At 53.4% G+C, this 22,464-nt stretch overlaps 1 protein-coding gene across 2 annotated transcripts in view; it reads left to right on the top strand.

The window, feature by feature from the left end:
• The window catches only part of GBA2 (glucosylceramidase beta 2), a 247,491-nt gene that overhangs the window by 182,743 nt on the left and 42,284 nt on the right, over positions 1-22,464 (top strand). For both annotated transcript variants that reach the window (XM_078674424.1, XM_078674425.1), the window contains exons 8-9: positions 4,253-4,378; positions 5,973-6,157. In XM_078674424.1, coding sequence (XP_078530550.1) covers positions 4,253-4,378; positions 5,973-6,157 — 311 coding nt within the window. The remainder of the gene's footprint in view (positions 1-4,252; positions 4,379-5,972; positions 6,158-22,464) is intronic.

Raw genomic sequence — 22,464 nt, 5'->3', positions numbered from 1 at the left:
TTACTGGAAGCCAGAGGAAAGATCTCTGAGCTTCCGACTCATGATCAGGTGTATGCAGAGCACATGCTGGTCTCACAGCACAGCTTCAGGCGGGCGAGGTACAGCACAGCTTCAGGCGGGCGAGGTACAGCACAGCTTCAGGCGGGCGAGGTACAGCACAGCTTCAGGCGGGCGAGGTACAGCACAGCTTCAGGCGGGCGAGGTACAGCACAGCTTCAGGCGGGCGAGGTACAGCACAGCTTCAGGCGTGCGAGGTACAGCACAGCTTCAGGCGTGCGAGGTACAGCACAGCTTCAGGCGTGCGAGGTACAGCACAGCTTCAGGCGTGCGAGGTACAGCACAGCTTCAGGCGTGCGAGGTACAGCACAGCTTCAGGCGGGCGAGGTACAGCACAGCTTCAGGCGGGCGAGGTACAGCACAGCTTCAGGCGGGCGAGGTACAGCACAGCTTCAGGCGGGCGAGGTACAGCACAGCTTCAGGCGGTCGAGGTACAGCACAGCTTCAGGGGCGAGGTACAGCACAGCTTTAGGCGGGCGAGGTACAGCACAGCTTCAGGCGGGCGAGGTACAGCACAGCTTCAGGCGGTCGAGGTACAGCACAGCTTCAGGCGGTCGAGGTACAGCACAGCTTCAGGCGGTCGAGGTACAGCACAGCTTCAGGCGGTCGAGGTACAGCACAGCTTCAGGCGTGCGAGGTACAGCACAGCTTCAGGCGTGCGAGGTACAGCACAGCTTCAGGCGTGCGAGGTACAGCACAGCTTCAGGCGTGCGAGGTACAGCACAGCTTCAGGCGGGCGAGGTACAGCACAGCTTCAGGCGGGCGAGGTACAGCACAGCTTCAGGCGGGCGAGGTACAGCACAGCTTCAGGCGGGCGAGGTACAGCACAGCTTCAGGCGGGCGAGGTACAGCACAGCTTCAGGCGGGCGAGGTACAGCACAGCTTCAGGCGGGCGAGGTACAGCACAGCTTCAGGCGGGCGAGGTACAGCACAGCTTCAGGCGGGCGAGGTACAGCACAGCTTCAGGCGTGCGAGGTACAGCACAGCTTCAGGCGTGCGAGGTACAGCACAGCTTCAGGCGTGCGAGGTACAGCACAGCTTCAGGCGTGCGAGGTACAGCACAGCTTCAGGCGTGCGAGGTACAGCACAGCTTCAGGCGGGCGAGGTACAGCACAGCTTCAGGCGGGCGAGGTACAGCACAGCTTCAGGCGGGCGAGGTACAGCACAGCTTCAGGCGGGCGAGGTACAGCACAGCTTCAGGCGGGCGAGGTACAGCACAGCTTCAGGCGGTCGAGGTACAGCACAGCTTCAGGCGGTCGAGGTACAGCACAGCTTCAGGCGGTCGAGGTACAGCACAGCTTCAGGCGGGCGAGGTACAGCACAGCTTCAGGCGGGCGAGGTACAGCACAGCTTCAGGCGGGCGAGGTACAGCACAGCTTCAGGCGGGCGAGGTACAGCACAGCTTCAGGCGGGCGAGGTACAGCACAGCTTCAGGCGGGCGAGGTACAGCACAGCTTCAGGCGGGCGAGGTACAGCACAGCTTCAGGCGGGCGAGGTACAGCACAGCTTCAGGCGGGCGAGGTACAGCACAGCTTCAGGCGGGCGAGGTACAGCACAGCTTCGGGCGGGCGAGGTACAGCACAGCTTCGGGCGGGCGAGGTACTGCACAGCTTCGGGCGTGCGAGGTACTGCACAGCTTCGGGCGTGCGAGGTACTGCACAGCTTCGGGCGTGCGAGGTACTGCACAGCTTCGGGCGTGCGAGGTACTGCACAGCTTCAGGCGTGCGAGGTACTGCACAGCTTCAGGCGTGCGAGGTACTGCACAGCTTCAGGCGTGCGAGGTACTGCACAGCTTCAGGCGTGCGAGGTACTGCACAGCTTCAGGCGTGCGAGGTAGCTTCAGGCGTGCGAGGTAGCTTCAGGCGTGCGAGGTACTGCACAGCTTCAGGCGTGCGAGGTACTGCACAGCTTCAGGCGTGCGAGGTACTGCACAGCTTCAGGCGTGCGAGGTACTGCACAGCTTCAGGCGTGCGAGGTACTGCACAGCTTCAGGCGTGCGAGGTACTGCACAGCTTCAGGCGGGCGAGGTACTGCACAGCTTCAGGCGGGCGAGGTACTGCACAGCTTCAGGCGGGCGAGGTACTGCACAGCTTCAGGCGGGCGAGGTACTGCACAGCGGGCGAGGTACTGCACAGCGGGCGAGGTACTGCACAGCGGGCGAGGTACTGCACAGCGGGCGAGGTACTGCACAGCGGGCGAGGTACTGCACAGCGGGCGAGGTACTGCACAGCGGGCGAGGTACTGCACAGCGGGCGAGGTACTGCACAGCGGGCGAGGTACTGCACAGCGGGCGAGGTACTGCACAGCGGGCGAGGTACTGCACAGCGGGCGAGGTACTGCACAGCTTCAGGCGGGCGAGGTACTGCACAGCTTCAGGCGGGCGAGGTACTGCACAGCTTCAGGCGGGCGAGGTACTGCACAGCTTCAGGCGGGCGAGGTACTGCACAGCTTCAGGCGGGCGAGGTACTGCACAGCTTCAGGCGGGCGAGGTACTGCACAGCTTCAGGCGGGCGAGGTACTGCACAGCTTCAGGCGGGCGAGGTACTGCACAGCTTCAGGCGGGCGAGGTACTGCACAGCTTCAGGCGGGCGAGGTACTGCACAGCTTCAGGCGGGCGAGGTACTGCACAGCTTCAGGCGGGCGAGGTACTGCACAGCTTCAGGCGGGCGAGGTACTGCACAGCTTCAGGCGGGCGAGGTACTGCACAGCTTCAGGCGGGCGAGGTACTGCACAGCTTCCGGCGGGCGAGGTACTGCACAGCTTCCGGCGGGCGAGGTACTGCACAGCTTCCGGCGGGCGAGGTACTGCACAGCTTCCGGCGTGCGAGGTACTGCACAGCTTCCGGCGTGCGAGGTACTGCACAGCTTCCGGCGTGCGAGGTACTGCACAGCTTCCGGCGTGCGAGGTACTGCACAGCTTCCGGCGTGCGAGGTACTGCACAGCTTCCGGCGTGCGAGGTACTGCACAGCTTCCGGCGTGCGAGGTACTGCACAGCTTCCGGCGTGCGAGGTACTGCACAGCTTCCGGCGTGCGAGGTACTGCACAGCTTCCGGCGTGCGAGGTACTGCACAGCTTCCGGCGTGCGAGGTACTGCACAGCTTCCGGCGTGCGAGGTACTGCACAGCTTCCGGCGTGCGAGGTACTGCACAGCTTCCGGCGTGCGAGGTACTGCACAGCTTCCGGCGTGCGAGGTACTGCACAGCTTCCGGCGTGCGAGGTACTGCACAGCTTCCGGCGTGCGAGGTACTGCACAGCTTCCGGCGTGCGAGGTACTGCACAGCTTCCGGCGTGCGAGGTACTGCACAGCTTCCGGCGTGCGAGGTACTGCACAGCTTCCGGCGTGCGAGGTACTGCACAGCTTCCGGCGTGCGAGGTACTGCACAGCTTCCGGCGTGCGAGGTACTGCACAGCTTCCGGCGTGCGAGGTACTGCACAGCTTCCGGCGTGCGAGGTACTGCACAGCTTCCGGCGTGCGAGGTACTGCACAGCTTCCGGCGTGCGAGGTACTGCACAGCTTCCGGCGTGCGAGGTACTGCACAGCTTCCGGCGTGCGAGGTACTGCACAGCTTCCGGCGTGCGAGGTACTGCACCGCTTCCGGCGGGCGAGGTACAGCACCGCTTTAGGCGGGCGAGGTACAGCACCGCTTTAGGCGGGCGAGGTACAGCACCGCTTTAGGCGGGCGAGGTACAGCACCGCTTCAGGCGGGCGAGGTACTGCACAGCTTTAGGCGTGCGAGGTACAGCACCGCTTTAGGCGGGCGAGGTACAGCACCGCTTTAGGCGGGCGAGGTACAGCACCGCTTTAGGCGGGCGAGGTACAGCACCGCTTTAGGCGGGCGAGGTACAGCACCGCTTTAGGCGGGCGAGGTACAGCACCGCTTTAGGCGGGCGAGGTACAGCACAGCTTTAGGCGGGCGAGGTACAGCACAGCTTTAGGCGGGCGAGGTACAGCACAGCTTTAGGGGGGCGAGGTACAGCACAGCTTCAAGCGGGCGAGGTACTGCACAGCGGCTCCGATGGAAATATTATTTGAGTTATAATAAATGATGCATGGGTAACTGTGAGTCTTTACTGTTGGTATGCGTGACAGTGTGTCTACATGTTTGTGTTCATGGATGTTGTGTGCTTCTGTGTGCATGCACAGTACGTAAGACAAACCTACTGGAGTCATGTTTTTTTCTTAATAATGTTGCAGGCGCTACACAAGATTCTTTAGCAGCAATGGGGATGCTTGCCCAGCCCTGTCCCATTACGCACTTACGCACTACCAGGAGTGGGAGCAAAAGATTGCGGAGTGGCAGGAACCCATCCTGACAAACAGGTAGGACAACACCTCTCGAACAACATGCATCTCTGTTCCCCGTGTCTTTGTTAGGTCTCAGCTAGTGACAGGTTTAGCTGACTGTTGAAAGACCCTTTGTGCACAACCAATCATGAACATCTTAAACCCATTACTCTGATTGGTTGCTTTTCTTGTCTATTTCTTTTGCCTACTTCTTATTTGATGGCTTCTCTTCCTGTGTTTGTCCCTCTCTAGCTGTGTCACAAGGCTTATGAATGGATGAGTGGTCCTTCCCCTGCTTAAATTCACTGAAGTGCTGTTCACGTGCCTGTCCCTACCCTCTCCTTGTTAGCCCCACCTATAACACGTCCGTACCACACCCCTCCAGACTCTGCTGGGATTGTCTTTTTCTAACTCTCACTCCCAGCTCCTCCAGTGCTCGCCTTGTGCTCTCTCCTATTTTTGTTTCTTTTTGGAAAGGGCCTGCAGCCTGCTACCTGGCTTCTCCATGATGCACTAGTGCACGCTTTGTTTTTTAACTTATCTGCTCATAGATGGGCCTCACCACCTTGAAATGGTAAATTATAAGTACAAAAAAATGGCTTCTGCAATGTTCTGATGCTGAAGTTCACGTGCATGGTGACGTACACGTCCAAGCGCCATGCTGGACCCTGCCATTTTCTTTCATTTTGTTTGTTGCTGCATCAGTAACAACCACTTGTTTTCTTTTTACGATGCTGTTCAGGGTCAATAACAAGTCAAATGTTTCGCTCATCGTTTTCCCAGACGTGTTTACAAAGCTTGTGTTGGTTGGTTAATTGTGAGTGCATGCAGGCTCCTGGGAAAAGCCACAGCGCAGAAGGCGGGCGAGTGCACTCCAGACATAGTAGTTGCCACCACCATTGAGGAAGTTACTGTGTTTTCACAGCACCAATACCACCCTCTCTGAGCACCTATCGTGCTTGTCTTGTCTTAAGCACGGTGGGGATGGGTAGTTGATACATGTACGTTTCTCTTGTATTTTCTTTTGCCAGTGGATATATTCTTTCCATGCCATAGGTAAGCTTCTGCTTGTGGCAAAGCAGTACGCTTCGGTGTGTTTTTGTTTCTGCACTTGTCTCCTTAATGCAGAATACACGATTGTGCAAACTTCATATGTGAATATTCAGCCTTTCTGAATATCAAATCTCTACTTCCCACAGTAGCTAAAAAAAGACCTTACTTTCCTTCAGATCAAATGTAGCACAGAAGTCTTTGTACTTGGTGGGCCCTGACATTTTATATAGAGATGTCACGTGGGGAGGGGTTAGTTTCATTTGACTTTATTGGTACTGTAAATTGTAAACACCCTTCCCAGAAACAACTACTAAAGAATTTTTAATAAAACATGTATTCTAGGCGAGATTGTAGTCTGTCCCCAGGAAATAACTCGTTTTATTTAGGAAGACTTGATGAAAATTCAGTGTGGTAACTCCTGGTGGAGGCTAGGGGTAATCCAGAATTCACTGTTTGATTGCTTTCATGTTGTGATTTTGAGTGGTGAGGAGCATGCACAGAAGGTGTTTGCATTGTGCAAATGGCATAACTAATTCACACTGGCTGTGTCCCCTTGCCTTACCTGTATCCTCTGCAGCACCTTCCCCTCCTGGTACAAGTCAGCTCTTTTCAACGAGTTGTACTTCGTGGCTGATGGAGGGACCGTGTGGTTGGAGGTTCCCTCTGAGACCAGCGACAGCGAGTTGATGGGTGCAGAGACGGGCAGACTGCCAGATCTGCCGAGAGTGCTGCGAGAGTATGGGCGCTTTGCCTACCTCGAAGGTAAGCCCCCCTGAACCTGCCGCTCCCCCTCCTCCCTCGCCCTGGTACCCCTTGTCCGTATTATTGGTCAGTAAGCCTTGTTGCTGGTCTCTCTTCCAATGGCTGGTCTTTTACTGTATTATTTACTGTCGAATGTTGAACTTTGCAGTTACCCCCTGTACAGGAATGAAAGATATTGATGACAGCAGCAGTCAGTCTGCTTCTTTCCCACAGGATACTATTGTACCTTGGATTGGGTGTTGCTCACATGCTTTTTTGGGTCTCGCTGGCAAAATGCATCCGCAAGGATGCATGTGTCCAGCTGGAGACGTATAGCGATCAGTCTGGGGGGAAGGAGGACAAGAGGGTGTACTAGCTTTTTTTCCTGGATTCGTGTGCGCCGTACACATGCGCGCGCAGACAGACACTGGCTCACACACACACCCCCTCCCCCACAGTCACACACACACGCACTCCAAGACACATACACACGCACGCGCGCACACACACACACACATGCTCCCCCCCCCCCCCCCGCAGCTCAGCAACCCACTCACCGGCTTCCTTCGTGCGGCGGCTCTCCTCAGCTGCAGGGCCCGGCAGCAGGACTCTTCTTCCCTCCTTCGGCACCGGGGCGCAGGGTAGGCTCCTGCCTGCTCCGGTGCTCCAAACAATCGCGGCTCTTCCGTGGGAGGCGGGGTAGGCTCCCGCCCTCCTACTTCCTGTTTCCGGTTGTCGCGCCGGCCTGCCTGACTTCCTGGTCGCAGGCCGGCAGAGTGACGAGGATGTTTGATTTGCGGTATTTATTTATTTATTTATGCATTTTTATATAGCGCAGACTTTACCCGAAGGCGGTATTTATTTATTTATGTATTTATGCATTTTTATATAGCGCGGACTTTACCCGAAGGCGTCAGAGCGCTTCACATTAGGAACAGAAATTAAACATAATGAGAAACATTACAAAAGAACAGGTTGCAAAAACATACGTTACTTACATAAGGTAATAGTGACAATTGTGAGCAAACAAAATACATGAGGTAGTAAAAACTATGAGCAACCAAAAATACATGAGGTAGTAAAGGTAATAGTGACAATCGTGAGCAAACAAAATACTTGAGTAAAAATTGTGAGCAACCAAAATACATGAGGTAGTCAAAAGTGCACAAGAGGAAATGAAAGTGACAAGTGTGCAGTTATAAGAGAAAACAGAGTATAATTAGAGGTATAGTCCTGCAATAAGTGCTAGACACTCAGGCTCAGGAACAAGCGTTACATGGGCAAGGTGGCACTTGTGCAAGTATCAAAGGCAAAGACATGTGAGAGGTAGCAGCCGTGTGTTGCAAGGGCAAAGTGGTGTGTGCATGTTAGAAAAGGGCACCGAACACCAGTACATGGAAAATACTGCAAAAAGGCAGACCCTCCAATCACAGGCATACACTGGGAAGGCACTTCCATGGTCATGGAAAGTAGAAATTATCAGTAGTGGGAAGTCTTCCTCAGAAATAGCAAGAGGACGTGAATTACTTTTGGAGGTGTCTCTGGAGGAGGAGAACTTTGAGGTCCCTTTTGAAGGCCTGGGAGGAGGCGGTGGTCCGGAGCTTTTTTTTGTCCTCTCGCGGTTTGTAAATACAAAACATATTGCATTACAAATGCTATAGGTATCACATTTGCGAAAGTTATAACTATTGGCATTGTAAATGACGAAGCTATTAATTTAGCTATTTAAAAAAAAAAGAAACATAAATAAAAACTTTTCCATTTACAATACCAATAGCTCAAACTTTCCTAATGCGAGACCTATTGCATTGCAAATGCTTGTTTCCGAAAGTAAGCAGTGTGAGATGTAGCGGTGGCCCTTCACAGTTGCAGCCTACCACACAATTAACCCTGAACTTGCCTACTCTTTATAGCAAATTATTTACTCATATTGTTGGCGAACAGAAAGAGTCTGTTTTATAGTAATAAAACTGATATTGTGTATCAAAGTTAAAATGCCTCCAAACAATGATAGCACTTACTGTTGATAACATACAAAGCGACACTTTATTTCATAAACCAGACATTCTCGGTTACAAACATACGGGCACATCTTAATTGCAGCAAAGTGCTTCTGATACGAATGACAGCCAGCTGGAAGGGATGTTGGGTTAATGCCAACATGTGTTTCACAGTTCTTGTCCTCCACTTGCTCTGGGCTGATAAATGTGTTGTTAAGGCAGACCTTTAGGCTATATAGGTCAGATTTCGGTGCTAAAAATAGACTCTTAACGATAGTTTAGCGCACATCAAAAGCGGGACCGTTCTGTGAGCCATGTTGACATTCTCTACACAAGTAAAGTGATTGTCCTTGTAAAGTTCCTGAATTTTTCTTTTACGTCATTTGTCAAACTCTGATAATAAGGTATTGAATAAGTAGATTGTTTTGCTGTGTGAAGTTACTCCTCAGTGTAAATGGCCGCATCTATTTGCATTTGATCAACCAGTAACCAGCCTATTTCAGGTCTGTGGCTCACCTTATATTGTGTTTGTCGCTTGCCACCCATGTATGTTCCCACCACTGTCTGAATAAGAATTGTGGCAGGAAGTGGCTCTCCTTAGTTGAAGACGTACCAATGCCTCTCTAGTGTGCTATAAAAGTGATTAGTAATGGCGAGTTGACTAAGGCCGATGTTGCAGCCATGGGGTATTCTGGTGGGAGAGACAAGGCATTTGATCTCCCCATATGCCGATGATGCATTAGTGTACCTAAGGCAGCCAGAGTATTCCTTGCCATCCTTCTGGGGGCAGTGCAGGAATTTGGTGCATCTCTTGGCTTTTTGTGAATCACGTTAAGCCCTTACCCTGCCCATTGGGAGCGTTGGGTGGGAAGTGCCTCAAAAAGACTGCTGAATTCAGGTCTCCCTTGGGAAATTGTTATCGTACGATATTTGGGTATCAGGGTAGCTTAGAGGCGTCTGATTCAATAAACTTGAATGTGAGTCTCATAGTGGAAGGTCTAAACCTGAACATCCGGTTTCGAAAGATGCTGCCTTTATCATTGTTGGGCAGGGTTGCCCTGATTAAAGTGGTATTGTTGCAGCAATGCGGATACACGCTGCGGGGCTCACTGCAACAGATCCTCCACCATGTTTTCGTGGAAATAGATAGGTTGCTCACAGAACTGTTGTTGGCTGGGAAACACGTGAGGGTGGGGCCTCACATCCTAAAATACCTTAGACCTAGGAGAGGTTGGGGTTGCCGGTTTTAGGGGCATAATATATGGTGGCCCACTTGCAGCATGTGATACATTGGTTGAACCCTGAGGACAACTGGGAGAAGCAGCTGTTAAGAGGCTCCAGGGACACAGAGGATTTGCCAAAGTTATTGATATGTGGTGCAGGACTACCCTTGGAGATACCGTATGTGCTGCGTTTAACATGCAAACTCTGGGAAAGAGCAGTAAAGAGCATGATTGGGACGTTGCCGTTTGCACTTGACATGCCGATCTGGGTGATCCAGCCATTTGAGGAAATGGCTGTTACCATGGTCGTAGACCGAATGAAGAGGGAAGGTTGTAATACTCTGGGGCCTGACACGCCTCCCCAAGACCACCTCCCAGCTGACCCTCCCATGCTCCGCCCCCCTCCACTCACCATTTATGACAGATGTCCCAACGCGCAGCGTCCACGCGCTGCGGCCGCGCCGAAGGTGCGCCAAAGGTAAGCACGTCTACGCCCGTCCGCGCCTGGACCGCGCCCAGCGCCAGTCCCCCTGGCCCCCGTACCACCCACCACACCCGCATTACATACGACGCCTCCACCCTCTTAGCCCTAAACCCCGGCCGTCACCCCAACTGCGCCCAAGCCGCTCCTGGACACACCCATGGACCCTTCACATGCAACTCCTGCAAGTATGACGGCACCAAGACCAACTCCTCATCCACTAACACCAAACAGAGATCTGACACCAACCACCTAAAATGCATCCTGCTCAACACCCGCTCGGTCCACAGACACGCCATCGACCTTTGGAATCTACTAGACACCATCTCTCCGGACGTCGCCTTCCTAACGGAAACATGGATGAACGCCTCCTCAGCCCCAGACATCACCGTCGCCATCCCGGAAGGCTACAAGATCATCCGAAAAGACCGCACCTACCAAACAGGAGGAGGCATCGCTATCGTCCATAAGAATTCCATCCGCATCTCAACCAGCTGACGTCAACCTCGCTACCGCCGAACACCTTCACTTCCAGATCCACACCGACCCCAAGACCACACTCAGAGGCACCCTCCTCTACAGGCCACTAGGACCCCGTGCACAATTCAGTGAAGACATCACTGACTTTATCACCCCACACGCCCTCCCCTCCGAGGACTACATTCTATTGGGAGACCTCAATTTTCATCTGGAAAAGAGCAACGACAGCAACACCACCACCCTTCTGGACAATCTCGCCAACCTCGGACTCAGACAACTTGTCAATACCCCCACTCACTACGCAGGTCACACACTCAACCCCATCTTCACCTCCAGCAAACATATCTCCTTCACTCACACCACAGCTCTCCATTGGACGGACCACAGCTGCGTTCACTTTATCTACAAAAAGACCACAACCCACAACCATCCTCAACCTACTCTGCGAAGAAAGTGGAATAAAATCACCATTGACCAGATCTCCTCATCACTTCTTCAATACCCCCCCTACCCACTCTTCGAACCCCAACCAAGCAGCCATTAACCTCACTCAATGGCTAACCAACAGCGCCGACAACCTAGCACCCTTGAAAAAACGTCAAATCAAATTAGGCAGCAAAAACGCCCCCTGGTTCAACGATGATCTTAAGAAATCCAAGAAACTCTGTCGCTCCCTTGAGAAGGCCTGGAAAAAGGACCCAAACACCAGCACCAGGGACGCCTTCAAAAACGCCACCCGCATACACGACCAACTGATCCGGACTGCCAAGAAAGCCGCATTCAAAGACCGACTAGACAACAACGCCCACAACAGCAAGGAATTATTCAACATCGTTAAAGAGTTTACCAACCCCACTGCCAACTCCAACGACATCACTCCCTCTCAAACCCTTTGCGACTCCCTAGCTTCGTTCTTCCACGACAAAATCGCAGACATCCACAACAGCTTCGACAACCAACCCGGAGACCAACCCACCCAACCTTCTGCCGTACCTTCACCCCCCCTGAACATCCTTAAACTGGAACCCAATCTCCACTGAGGACACCATCCGCCTGATGAACTCCATCCACTCAGGATCCCCCACAGACCCATGCCCTCACCACATCTTCAACAAAGCAGATTCCATCATAGCACCACACCTCCGAGACGTCATCAACTGCTCCCTCAACTCCGCCACATTCCCTGAAAGCTGGAAACACGCCGAACTCAGCGCACTTCTGAAAAAACCCACAGCTGACCCCACCGAACTCAAAAACTACCGACCCATCTCGCTCCTTCCATTCCCGGCCAAAGTCATCGAGAAAACCGTCAACAGCCAGCTTCCTCGAAACAAACAAATCCCTGGACTCCTCACAGTCTGGTTTCCGAGCCAAACACAGCACCGAGACCGCCCTCATCGCAGCAACAGACGACATTCGAACTCTACTGGACAATGGAGACACAGTCGCCCTCATCCTCCTCGACCTCTCAGGAGCCTTCGACACGGTCTGTCATAGCACCCTGTTACAACGCCTCTGAAACATCGGAATCCAAGGAAAAGCACTGGAATGGATCACCTCGTTCCTTGCCGGAAGAACTCAGAGAGTCCGCCTGCCACCATTCAAGTCAGAGGCCACTGAAGTCATTTGCGGCGTGCCACAAGGATCTTCACTCAGCCCCACCCTCTTCAACGTATACATGAGCCCCCTCGCGACCATCGCACGACAACACAACCTCAACATCATCTCCTACGCTGATGACACTCAACTGATCCTCTCACTCACCAAAGACCCCAACACCGCCAAAACCAACCTACATGAAGGAATGAAAGAAATGGCCGAGTGGATGAAACACAGCCGTCTGAAACTGAATTCAGACAAAACAGAAGTCCTTATCTTAGGTACCTCCCCCTCCGCCTGGGACGACTCTTGGTGGCCAGAGGCCCTTGGAAAAGTACCCATCCCGACGAATCACGCACGGAACCTGGGCGTCATCCTGGATTCCTCACTCTCAATGACTAGACAAGTCAACGCCGTTTCATCATCTTGCTTCAACATTCTTCGCATGCTCAAAAAAACATTTCGCTGGATCCCCACCGAAACTAGAAAAACGGTCACCCACGCACTGGTTACAAGCCGCCTGGACTACGGAAACACCCTATACGCCGGTACCACCGCAAAACTTCAGAAAAAACTCCAACGCATCCAGAACGCATCAGCCAGACTCATACTAGACATCCCGCGTAAAGACCACATTTCTGATCACCTGAAAAACCTCCACTGGCTCCCTGTCAATAAAAGGATAACATTCCGCCTCCTAACCCACGCACACAAAGCACTTTACGAACTTAGACCCGAATGCCTCAACACACGACTTTCCTTCTACACCCCCTCCCGCCAACTACGCTCTTCCAACCAAGCCCTTGCCGCTGTACCTCGCATCAACAAAACCACCATGGGAGGAAGATCCTTCTCCTACCTGGCGGCTAAAACCTGGAACTCACTTCCCACTCACCTTCGCCTCACTCAGAACCACCTAGCATTCAGAAAGCAACTTAAAACCTGGATATTCGACAAGTAAATCCCCACCCTTCTTCAAGCGCCTTGAGACCCTCTGGGTATGTAGCGCGCTATATAAATGATCTGACTTGACTTGACTTGACTGTATCAAGAGAGGGTGAATTTATTACAAGCTATAAGGCGACTGGAACATTTGAGTTGGGACTTGGACACTACCTACAGTATGCAAAACTCTGCCATGCTGTGTGAACAGCGGCAGTCTTTCCCATTGGAGCCGTCATGGTCTCAAACCGTAGGCATGTTTCTGACCTTGCTGGGTGTAATAAGTCTAATATACCATCTTCACAGGGCCCGAGGTAGGATCGCCCTGCGCCGTTGCTGAAAAATTCAGGCAAGATGGGAGGGTGCTTTGGCTGACCCACTTACAGAGCTGAACTGGACCAAGGTTCATAGAGGAGTGAGGACTGTGTCTACCAATGCTAGGTTCAAGTTAATACAATATAATTTTATTCATCGAGTGTAGCTTGCCCCCTAAGATACTGCATGTCATTTATCTCAAGAGAGAGAGAAAGAGACCAGTTTGTGTTGTAAGGAAGGAGAGGCAGACTTATTACACGTTTCTTGGTCTTGCAGATCCCTTGGCTCCTGTTGGCGGGTGATAGTGGAAAAGCTTAATGAGGCTTACGGGGTGGAACCTGCACCTTCATATCAGGACGCAATTGTTGGACCTGCTTCCAAACCCAAAGGTTAGGAAGCTGAGCAGGGCGTTCCTGTTCTTTTGGCTGGTACTAGTGAAGAGGCTTCTCGCTATGAGGTGTTTGAGGAAGGCACCCCCTGGGGTGAGTGAGTGGCTTACGGATGTTTCAGTATGGGTAGTGACAGACTAGGTCCATATGAAACAGACCAGGTGGGATCATAAGGTGAAAGACAATCTCAGGGTTTGGGCTGCCATGTTGGATGCACTGATGGATCCCCCGGACTCTCAGCCATCGTGAAGGGTAAGAGTGGGCCTTTTTCGAGATGACTCCTATTGAATACTAGTGCCTGTTGTGGGTGTGGGACGTTGTTTTCCCCGTAGGGATTTATAGGCTCGAACTGTGGATGACCCAAGTGGGTGATGTTAGGCAAGGTGCACTGTATGGCTGAGAAGGCCCTTGCTATGCATGGATGTTTTATTTTTGGGTTTTATATAGCATGTTTTATTATGTTCTTAAAAAAAAGAAATTAGAGTTTTATATAGCGCAACTGTTGACCTGAATCGGGTATCAGAGCGCTGTACATGGCACCAGTTGCATTACATGAGGACACATTCATTTGTCTTAGGCACGGGGCGATTAAGTGATTTGTTCAGAATCACAGGATGTTCAGCGTCCTTGCCGAGACTCAAACCCAGTTCCCCAGATTCAAGGTCGACTGCTCTAGCTGTTAAGCTAACACCTCTCTCCTTCATGGTTGAGTGTATCAAGAATGGTATGCAGAGGTTCATGGAGAGCAGTGGTGGGGAGAGGGGATTTAAAGAGAGTTCTTCTTTATTTGTTACACCTGCTGAGAACCATGTGGTGATATGATATACTGTATGCACTGCTGAAATGCAGTAAAAATATTTTGCAAAGAAAAGTGGGCAGTATAACTTGGTTGTTGAAATGAACATTTGTGGCTATTTTTGGTAAGAAGCATGGGTGTGCGGAAAATCGACAACTGATGTTGTGGCAAAGGCCTTCCTCATACTGACCATTCTTAGCGATGTTTTCAAATAAAAAGACCTTCCAAGAAGATACCTCCTACAGATGCTCTCTATTGAAACAAATAACTCCTCAGTACTGACACTATGGAGTTGATGTGCAGTGCTGGGGCAGGCTGGTCCTCCGTTCATGATCGCCTTGCGAAAGCTGGGACTGTGTTCTGGACTCTCTTTTGCTGCTGTGAGGTGGACACTGATCAGAGTTTTTTTTTTTATTCTGAGTGTGTGAGGCACAGGAGCAGTTAGTGTTGTTAACAAAGAGTAAAACGTGTGTGTATACGTTTTAGATGTTGACCATACCCTGGTTGCCCTCGAGATTCATCTTTCGTTTTCCAGAATGTTGGAAATGGGATCCCTGGCTGGCCAGGGCTTTCGCCAAAGTCAGTCAGAGACCACCACCCCCAAGTCAGGGCAAGGGAGTTACACGCCAAGATAACCCCTACTCACCCTCTAGGTAACGTGGCGCGAGCAGCAAGGCTAAACTTGGAGGCGATGTAAGTTAAGTATTTGCGCACACACCCCAGCAACAACACCCAAAGGCCCACCACAAAGGAAACTCCACACAAGGTTATATAAAAATAGCCTTTGTATTACACCAAAACACATTAGATAAAACACACTTTACAATGTGCCAGAGGCACGGGCAGAATTTACAAGGGATTATTTACAAGACAGGGCCACCTGGACCACTGTCAGGAATCAGCACTTTTAGAAGTAACAATACAATACTTGTAGGCCTAGAACTTAGAACATAGCCTATCAGACAGTACCTTCCGTCCTGGTTGCACAGGATAATGCGAGTGACCTCCTTAGTAAGCTTGAGCGGGCGACCCAGCGAAGCGGCGCGGCTCAGGGGAGAGCGGCGCTGCTCGAGGCTTGGACGGGCTGCCGGCACGAGCTGCCGAGGGGAACGAGCGAGGCACACTTCAGCGAGGCCCCAGGGGCCAAGGGAGATCAGACAAGTCCCAGCAATTTGGCAGGGAAGGCACCATAGAGTCCACTGGTCCTGGGACTCTGGTCAGGGGGCAAGCTTAGTATCAAGCCCTTGGGATCACTTATAACAGAAGATCACTGTAACACAAAATAGGACATAAAGCACACAACCAGTACCCACTGGTAACTGGTAAGTCCCCCCTACGCAATCCTAACCACCCTAGGAACAGGTCACGCAGGGAACCAGGACCTTACTAGCACCACCTGCACTAGCAAGAACAACCACCTCAGTATCACAATACAAGTAGGGGCATAGACCTGGGGACAAAACACATGATGCAGAACCTACATTCAGCGGTGTAAGGAACACATGACGCATCAACACACGTTCAGCGGTGTAAGGAACAGGGCACATAATGTATCAACAACACATTCAGAGGTGCAGAACACAGGGTGCGCAAAACATACTACACATTGTACATTTCCTAACACCCAAAAGCAATAGGACATAGATCATCACAGCATCTAAACCTCAGATAGCGCATAAATCACCTTTAGCGCAGAACTCACAAAGTCCAGGTTGCGCCACTGCGCCAGGACCTAAACGTAGCAGCTGCCCACTACTTGCTGGGCAGCTGAGGGACAGGACAGGGGGCCTAAACGCTGTAGCTGGCACTAAGTGCTGCGCAGCTGGGGAAAGGCCAGGGATGAAGGAGTGCGCCTCACTCCTGATCCAAAGTACATGTCCCTAGGAAAAGAAAGACCTACACGGTGCAGCTGCCCACTACTTGCTGGGCAGCTGAAAACAGAATGGCGACAGGGCTCTTACTAGCCCTCTGGAACCAAAACTGCACAAACTGGGAGCCCTCTAGGCTCTGGAAGAAACATAGGTGCACTTTGGAGCCCCCTAGGCCTGGAGATCAGCTGTGCCCCCGGAGCAATCTAGGCTCTGAAACTAATGGGGGCTTCGTTGGAGCCACGGGGCTCTGAAGACTCGAATGGGGCCAAAACAGGTGGGGGCCACTCGGGCTCTAGGCATCACTCTGCCCCTGGCGACAGATATGGCCACATCGTGGGAGCGGCCCGCTATCATGTGGGGCCGCTCGAAGAACAATCAGGACAGCCCCGAGGCCCCTCTCCTTACCGGGCTCCGGGCGTCCATTCTCTCAGTGTCCCCTCTCCGGGGACAGCGCAGGACTTCGCCTCTGGGGCTCCCCTCCCTCCTGGGAGCCCCAACACGCAACATCCGGCTCCAGGAGGGGAGGGGGGCATCTTCACCCGGTCCCCCATCTCGGGACCGGGACTTGGAAAGTGGAGCCCTCAAGGCTCTGGGCTCCTCTTCTCCGGCCGGGCGCCCCGGCCAATCACAGCGCGGCGGCGGGCGGGACTTCCTCCGGCAGACCGGAAGTCCCGCCTACAGTCAGGTGCGATGCTGCCTGACTTCCTGGTTTTGCCCGCGGCCGCGGCGGTGATTTCTCAGGGCCATAGCGAGGGGTGGGCACCCTCGAAATACAACGTAAATGGCGGGGTGGCACCCGCTAGGGCTCTGATAAGCGGGGTGGCACCCGTGCATGAATATCACGAAAATCGGGGCAAAAGTCAAAATAAAGCACTCCGAGCGCTAGGAAACAACACAGCGCTTTCAAGCGCTATAAGGCAAATAAAGCGCTCGCCCAGCGCTAGGCACACAGAATAAAGCTCTCATGCACCAGGGGTCAAAGGAGAGCGCTCCCAGCGCTGTGAAGGCACAAAAAGCCACAAAGTCCTTCAGGAGGTGGTCATCAGAAGTCCAGGGGCTGGGCAGGGCTCAGGGAGGCAAGCCATCCCTGAGCCCAAGCAGCAGCACGCCCCTGGCAAGATTCAAGCAGCAAACAAGAACCTTTTTCAAGAGGTCACAGCCTCTTTTTATACAGAGCAACCCTTTGTCTGTAGGTGCAGGGTGGGGGCAGAACCAGTCGCAGCTGGTTCTTGAGCACTCTTGATGGCCCAACCACCCATTCTATTCACTGGCAGGGCTTGGGTCATCAGTCACACCACAGGGGGGCGGAGCCAGCATTGTGTGGGGAAAACCCAGCCCATCCAGGACACAGGTACACTCCTCCCACACATCACTCATGCTAATCTCCCACTCACCACCGGGCAGACCCATCCAGACTTCCTGGAGCCTGGCATGCCAGCCAGCTCCAGCCAATCATGCGCCAGCACCCTCACAGCACACGTACAGCCATGTCTAGAAATGGCGCTTCCCTACTAGACACATACATGCCACACATACCGTTGCGCAGCATTCCCTCCCACGAGTTCACACATACCAAACTCGAGCCTGCACTCCCCACGCATCAGGAACTACCAGGGACACATACATTCCCCATGCATTCCTATGGGAGGGCAGGCCTATCTCACACACGCACTCAAGGAGAGCACGCACTTTACACTGCGCCACAGTGTCAAAGTGCGCAAAGACCAGAAATCACTATAATTTCAAGGCAAAAAGTTCAGGGGTGACCCTGCCAGAAGGCCCAAGTCCAACACGACCCCCTTCCAGCCAAAACGCAGGGTAGGCCAATCACCACCGTGATGGACTTCCCTGCTTGGGGCGATAGAACACGGACGCGGGCCCGCACTGCAGGGACACCCTCCGGTTCTACTCCAAGTTGATCCATAAGACAAGCACATCCTTAAAAAAAACACCGGCCCAACTAGGCTACCCCACTGGTACTCCTTAGCTGTCCACGGCTAGGACCAGGCCCTAGGCCACCTAGATACCACTGGTCCTTGCCAATCCACAGAGTGGGGGGTAGTAACCCCTGGCCTGCACTAGCCATTCTCCACTCCCTCTCAGTGTAGGTCCAAACTACCACTAATCCTCCAACCTAGGGTCCGCACCCTCAGGCTGACCAGAGGTCACGGGCAAGAATGCCCCACCCTACCTCTACTTCTGAAGCACCCTCCAGAACACAAATCTCCCACCTGGGATCCAAATTCACCGAATGCACCGGGGTCAGACTCCCTCTGACCCCCTTCCAGAGTTCTGCACCCTCCCACTGTAGAACAGGGTCCCTCCACTTAAGGTAGGCCCCACCTGCTCTCAGGGTAGTACCACAACACTCAGCCAAGAACCCTAAAGATCCCTGCTAGGCCTGTACCACCCCTTCTGGGAAACACAGGGTCTCTTCACTTAAGATGAGCCCCACCTGTGTTCACAGGGGTACCCCTAGAAGACAAACCGGCCAGGACACTGGCTACAGTCGCCCTGCTGTCCAGGACAGGCAACACCTGACCCTGGCTCCCCAACCTAGGGACGCTACCCTTTGGTTAGATGCCTGGCGCACCAGGACTTCTACAAGTTGGAAACAAAAATCTAAGACTTTCTCTCCTCCTTCAGCAGCAAGGCAACCACTGCAGGTCAATACCCCATACAGCTTACCCGGTTCCTTCTCTTCAGGCAGGAGTTCCCTCTTGTAACTTCAGGACACTACATACAGTTGCCCTGACGTCCAGATCCGGAAACACCGGCTACTGGCTCCCCAACCGAGGGACGTACCCTTTGGTCAGATGCCTGGCGCACCAGGACTTCCTTGAGGGTGACACAACTAATGTGTCGTGTACAAGTCTGCCTGACACTCAGGACAGAAGTGGCATCACCATGGTCACTCCCTGGCGACACAACCCTTCTGGTTGGCCCCTGACCCACTGGCTCTTCCACTGGGGAACCTATCCCCCTCGCACCCCTCCATCTGGACTTCTGCACCCTCCCAACTGGAGCGGTACTGCCAGACACCAGAACTACTGGAACCCTGGTTACAGAGGTTCCACGTTCTCCAGACACTCTGGAAGATCCTCCTCAAATGACCTATTGGTACAGCCTAGGCCCCCGGCCTGATGTTCCCTTCAGAAACAATCCAGGCCCTGACACTGGGTTTCGGGCACCTGGAGACATGCAGTCCCACCCACTCCTTCTCCTCTTGAGACAGGACGTGGGCCCCTACACCGAGACCTAGCTGGGCTACACTGAGCCTCTTCCACCACGCTGGGCTGGAAGACACCTCAGACACTCCTTTTGGAATCACTCCATCCCCTATGCCTCTCTCCTCCCAGAACATTACCAACTCCAAAATTCTGTCTCTCAACAGACCACAGAAATCAACAAGCAGGCTCCACTATCTGCAGACGTTCTTGGGAAAAGTTCAACACACAGGACTTAAATATCTGAGCAAAACTAGCATTCAGCAAGCTCCCCGTCCAGAGAACTCACAAACACGTCCAGTGCCACACACCATTCATCCACACACACCCCTCCCCAGACTGGTAAGGCAGTTTCTACCACCCCTGACTTCTCAACCTGACCACACTTGACACAGGTACCATTACTCCAGGGCAGGGACGGGGGACACATGCACTGGACACACTTATGCTGCCACCACTGGATCCCACCCTTCTGGTGAATCCAGAAAACATACTGCACTTAGGGGGATGATCTACCCTCCCGAGCTAGGGACACCTAACTCGAAGTGCACAAGAAACACATTTCCACAGAAATGACATTTTCAGCAAACTTAAACAATAATCCCCAAAATGTTGTTATCTAAAATGCAGAGTTTTGTGGTGCAGCCAGCTGCTACTAAGGTACAACGCAAACACAAATCCTTATCCTCACCGCTTGCCGCCAATGTTGGAAATGGGATCCCTGGCTGGCCAGGGCTTTCGCCAAAGTCAGTCAGAGACCACCACCCCCAAGTCAGGGCAAGGGAGTTACACGCCAAGATAACCCCTACTCACCCTCTAGGTAACGTGGCGCGAGCAGCAAGGCTAAACTTGGAGGCGATGTAAGTTAAGTATTTGCGCACACACCCCAGCAACAACACCCAAAGGCCCACCACAAAGGAAACTCCACACAAGGTTATATAAAAATAGCCTTTGTATTACACCAAAACACATTAGATAAAACACACTTTACAATGTGCCAGAGGCACGGGCAGAATTTACAAGGGATTATTTACAAGACAGGGCCACCTGGACCACTGTCAGGAATCAGCACTTTTAGAAGTAACAATACAATACTTGTAGGCCTAGAACTTAGAACATAGCCTATCAGACAGTACCTTCCGTCCTGGTTGCACAGGATAATGCGAGTGACCTCCTTAGTAAGCTTGAGCGGGCGACCCAGCGAAGCGGCGCGGCTCAGGGGAGAGCGGCGCTGCTCGAGGCTTGGACGGGCTGCCGGCACGAGCTGCCGAGGGGAACGAGCGAGGCACACTTCAGCGAGGCCCCAGGGGCCAAGGGAGATCAGACAAGTCCCAGCAATTTGGCAGGGAAGGCACCATAGAGTCCACTGGTCCTGGGACTCTGGTCAGGGGGCAAGCTTAGTATCAAGCCCTTGGGATCACTTATAACAGAAGATCACTGTAACACAAAATAGGACATAAAGCACACAACCAGTACCCACTGGTAACTGGTAAGTCCCCCCTACGCAATCCTAACCACCCTAGGAACAGGTCACGCAGGGAACCAGGACCTTACTAGCACCACCTGCACTAGCAAGAACAACCACCTCAGTATCACAATACAAGTAGGGGCATAGACCTGGGGACAAAACACATGATGCAGAACCTACATTCAGCGGTGTAAGGAACACATGACGCATCAACACACGTTCAGCGGTGTAAGGAACAGGGCACATAATGTATCAACAACACATTCAGAGGTGCAGAACACAGGGTGCGCAAAACATACTACACATTGTACATTTCCTAACACCCAAAAGCAATAGGACATAGATCATCACAGCATCTAAACCTCAGATAGCGCATAAATCACCTTTAGCGCAGAACTCACAAAGTCCAGGTTGCGCCACTGCGCCAGGACCTAAACGTAGCAGCTGCCCACTACTTGCTGGGCAGCTGAGGGACAGGACAGGGGGCCTAAACGCTGTAGCTGGCACTAAGTGCTGCGCAGCTGGGGAAAGGCCAGGGATGAAGGAGTGCGCCTCACTCCTGATCCAAAGTACATGTCCCTAGGAAAAGAAAGACCTACACGGTGCAGCTGCCCACTACTTGCTGGGCAGCTGAAAACAGAATGGCGACAGGGCTCTTACTAGCCCTCTGGAACCAAAACTGCACAAACTGGGAGCCCTCTAGGCTCTGGAAGAAACATAGGTGCACTTTGGAGCCCCCTAGGCCTGGAGATCAGCTGTGCCCCCGGAGCAATCTAGGCTCTGAAACTAATGGGGGCTTCGTTGGAGCCACGGGGCTCTGAAGACTCGAATGGGGCCAAAACAGGTGGGGGCCACTCGGGCTCTAGGCATCACTCTGCCCCTGGCGACAGATATGGCCACATCGTGGGAGCGGCCCGCTATCATGTGGGGCCGCTCGAAGAACAATCAGGACAGCCCCGAGGCCCCTCTCCTTACCGGGCTCCGGGCGTCCATTCTCTCAGTGTCCCCTCTCCGGGGACAGCGCAGGACTTCGCCTCTGGGGCTCCCCTCCCTCCTGGGAGCCCCAACACGCAACATCCGGCTCCAGGAGGGGAGGGGGGCATCTTCACCCGGTCCCCCATCTCGGGACCGGGACTTGGAAAGTGGAGCCCTCAAGGCTCTGGGCTCCTCTTCTCCGGCCGGGCGCCCCGGCCAATCACAGCGCGGCGGCGGGCGGGACTTCCTCCGGCAGACCGGAAGTCCCGCCTACAGTCAGGTGCGATGCTGCCTGACTTCCTGGTTTTGCCCGCGGCCGCGGCGGTGATTTCTCAGGGCCATAGCGAGGGGTGGGCACCCTCGAAATACAACGTAAATGGCGGGGTGGCACCCGCTAGGGCTCTGATAAGCGGGGTGGCACCCGTGCATGAATATCACGAAAATCGGGGCAAAAGTCAAAATAAAGCACTCCGAGCGCTAGGAAACAACACAGCGCTTTCAAGCGCTATAAGGCAAATAAAGCGCTCGCCCAGCGCTAGGCACACAGAATAAAGCTCTCATG

This window comes from Lissotriton helveticus, chromosome 2_1, assembly GCF_964261635.1.
Source record: "Lissotriton helveticus chromosome 2_1, aLisHel1.1, whole genome shotgun sequence".
Lineage (NCBI taxonomy): Eukaryota > Metazoa > Chordata > Amphibia > Caudata > Salamandridae > Lissotriton > Lissotriton helveticus.
This window is presented reverse-complemented; position numbering and strand designations above follow the sequence as displayed.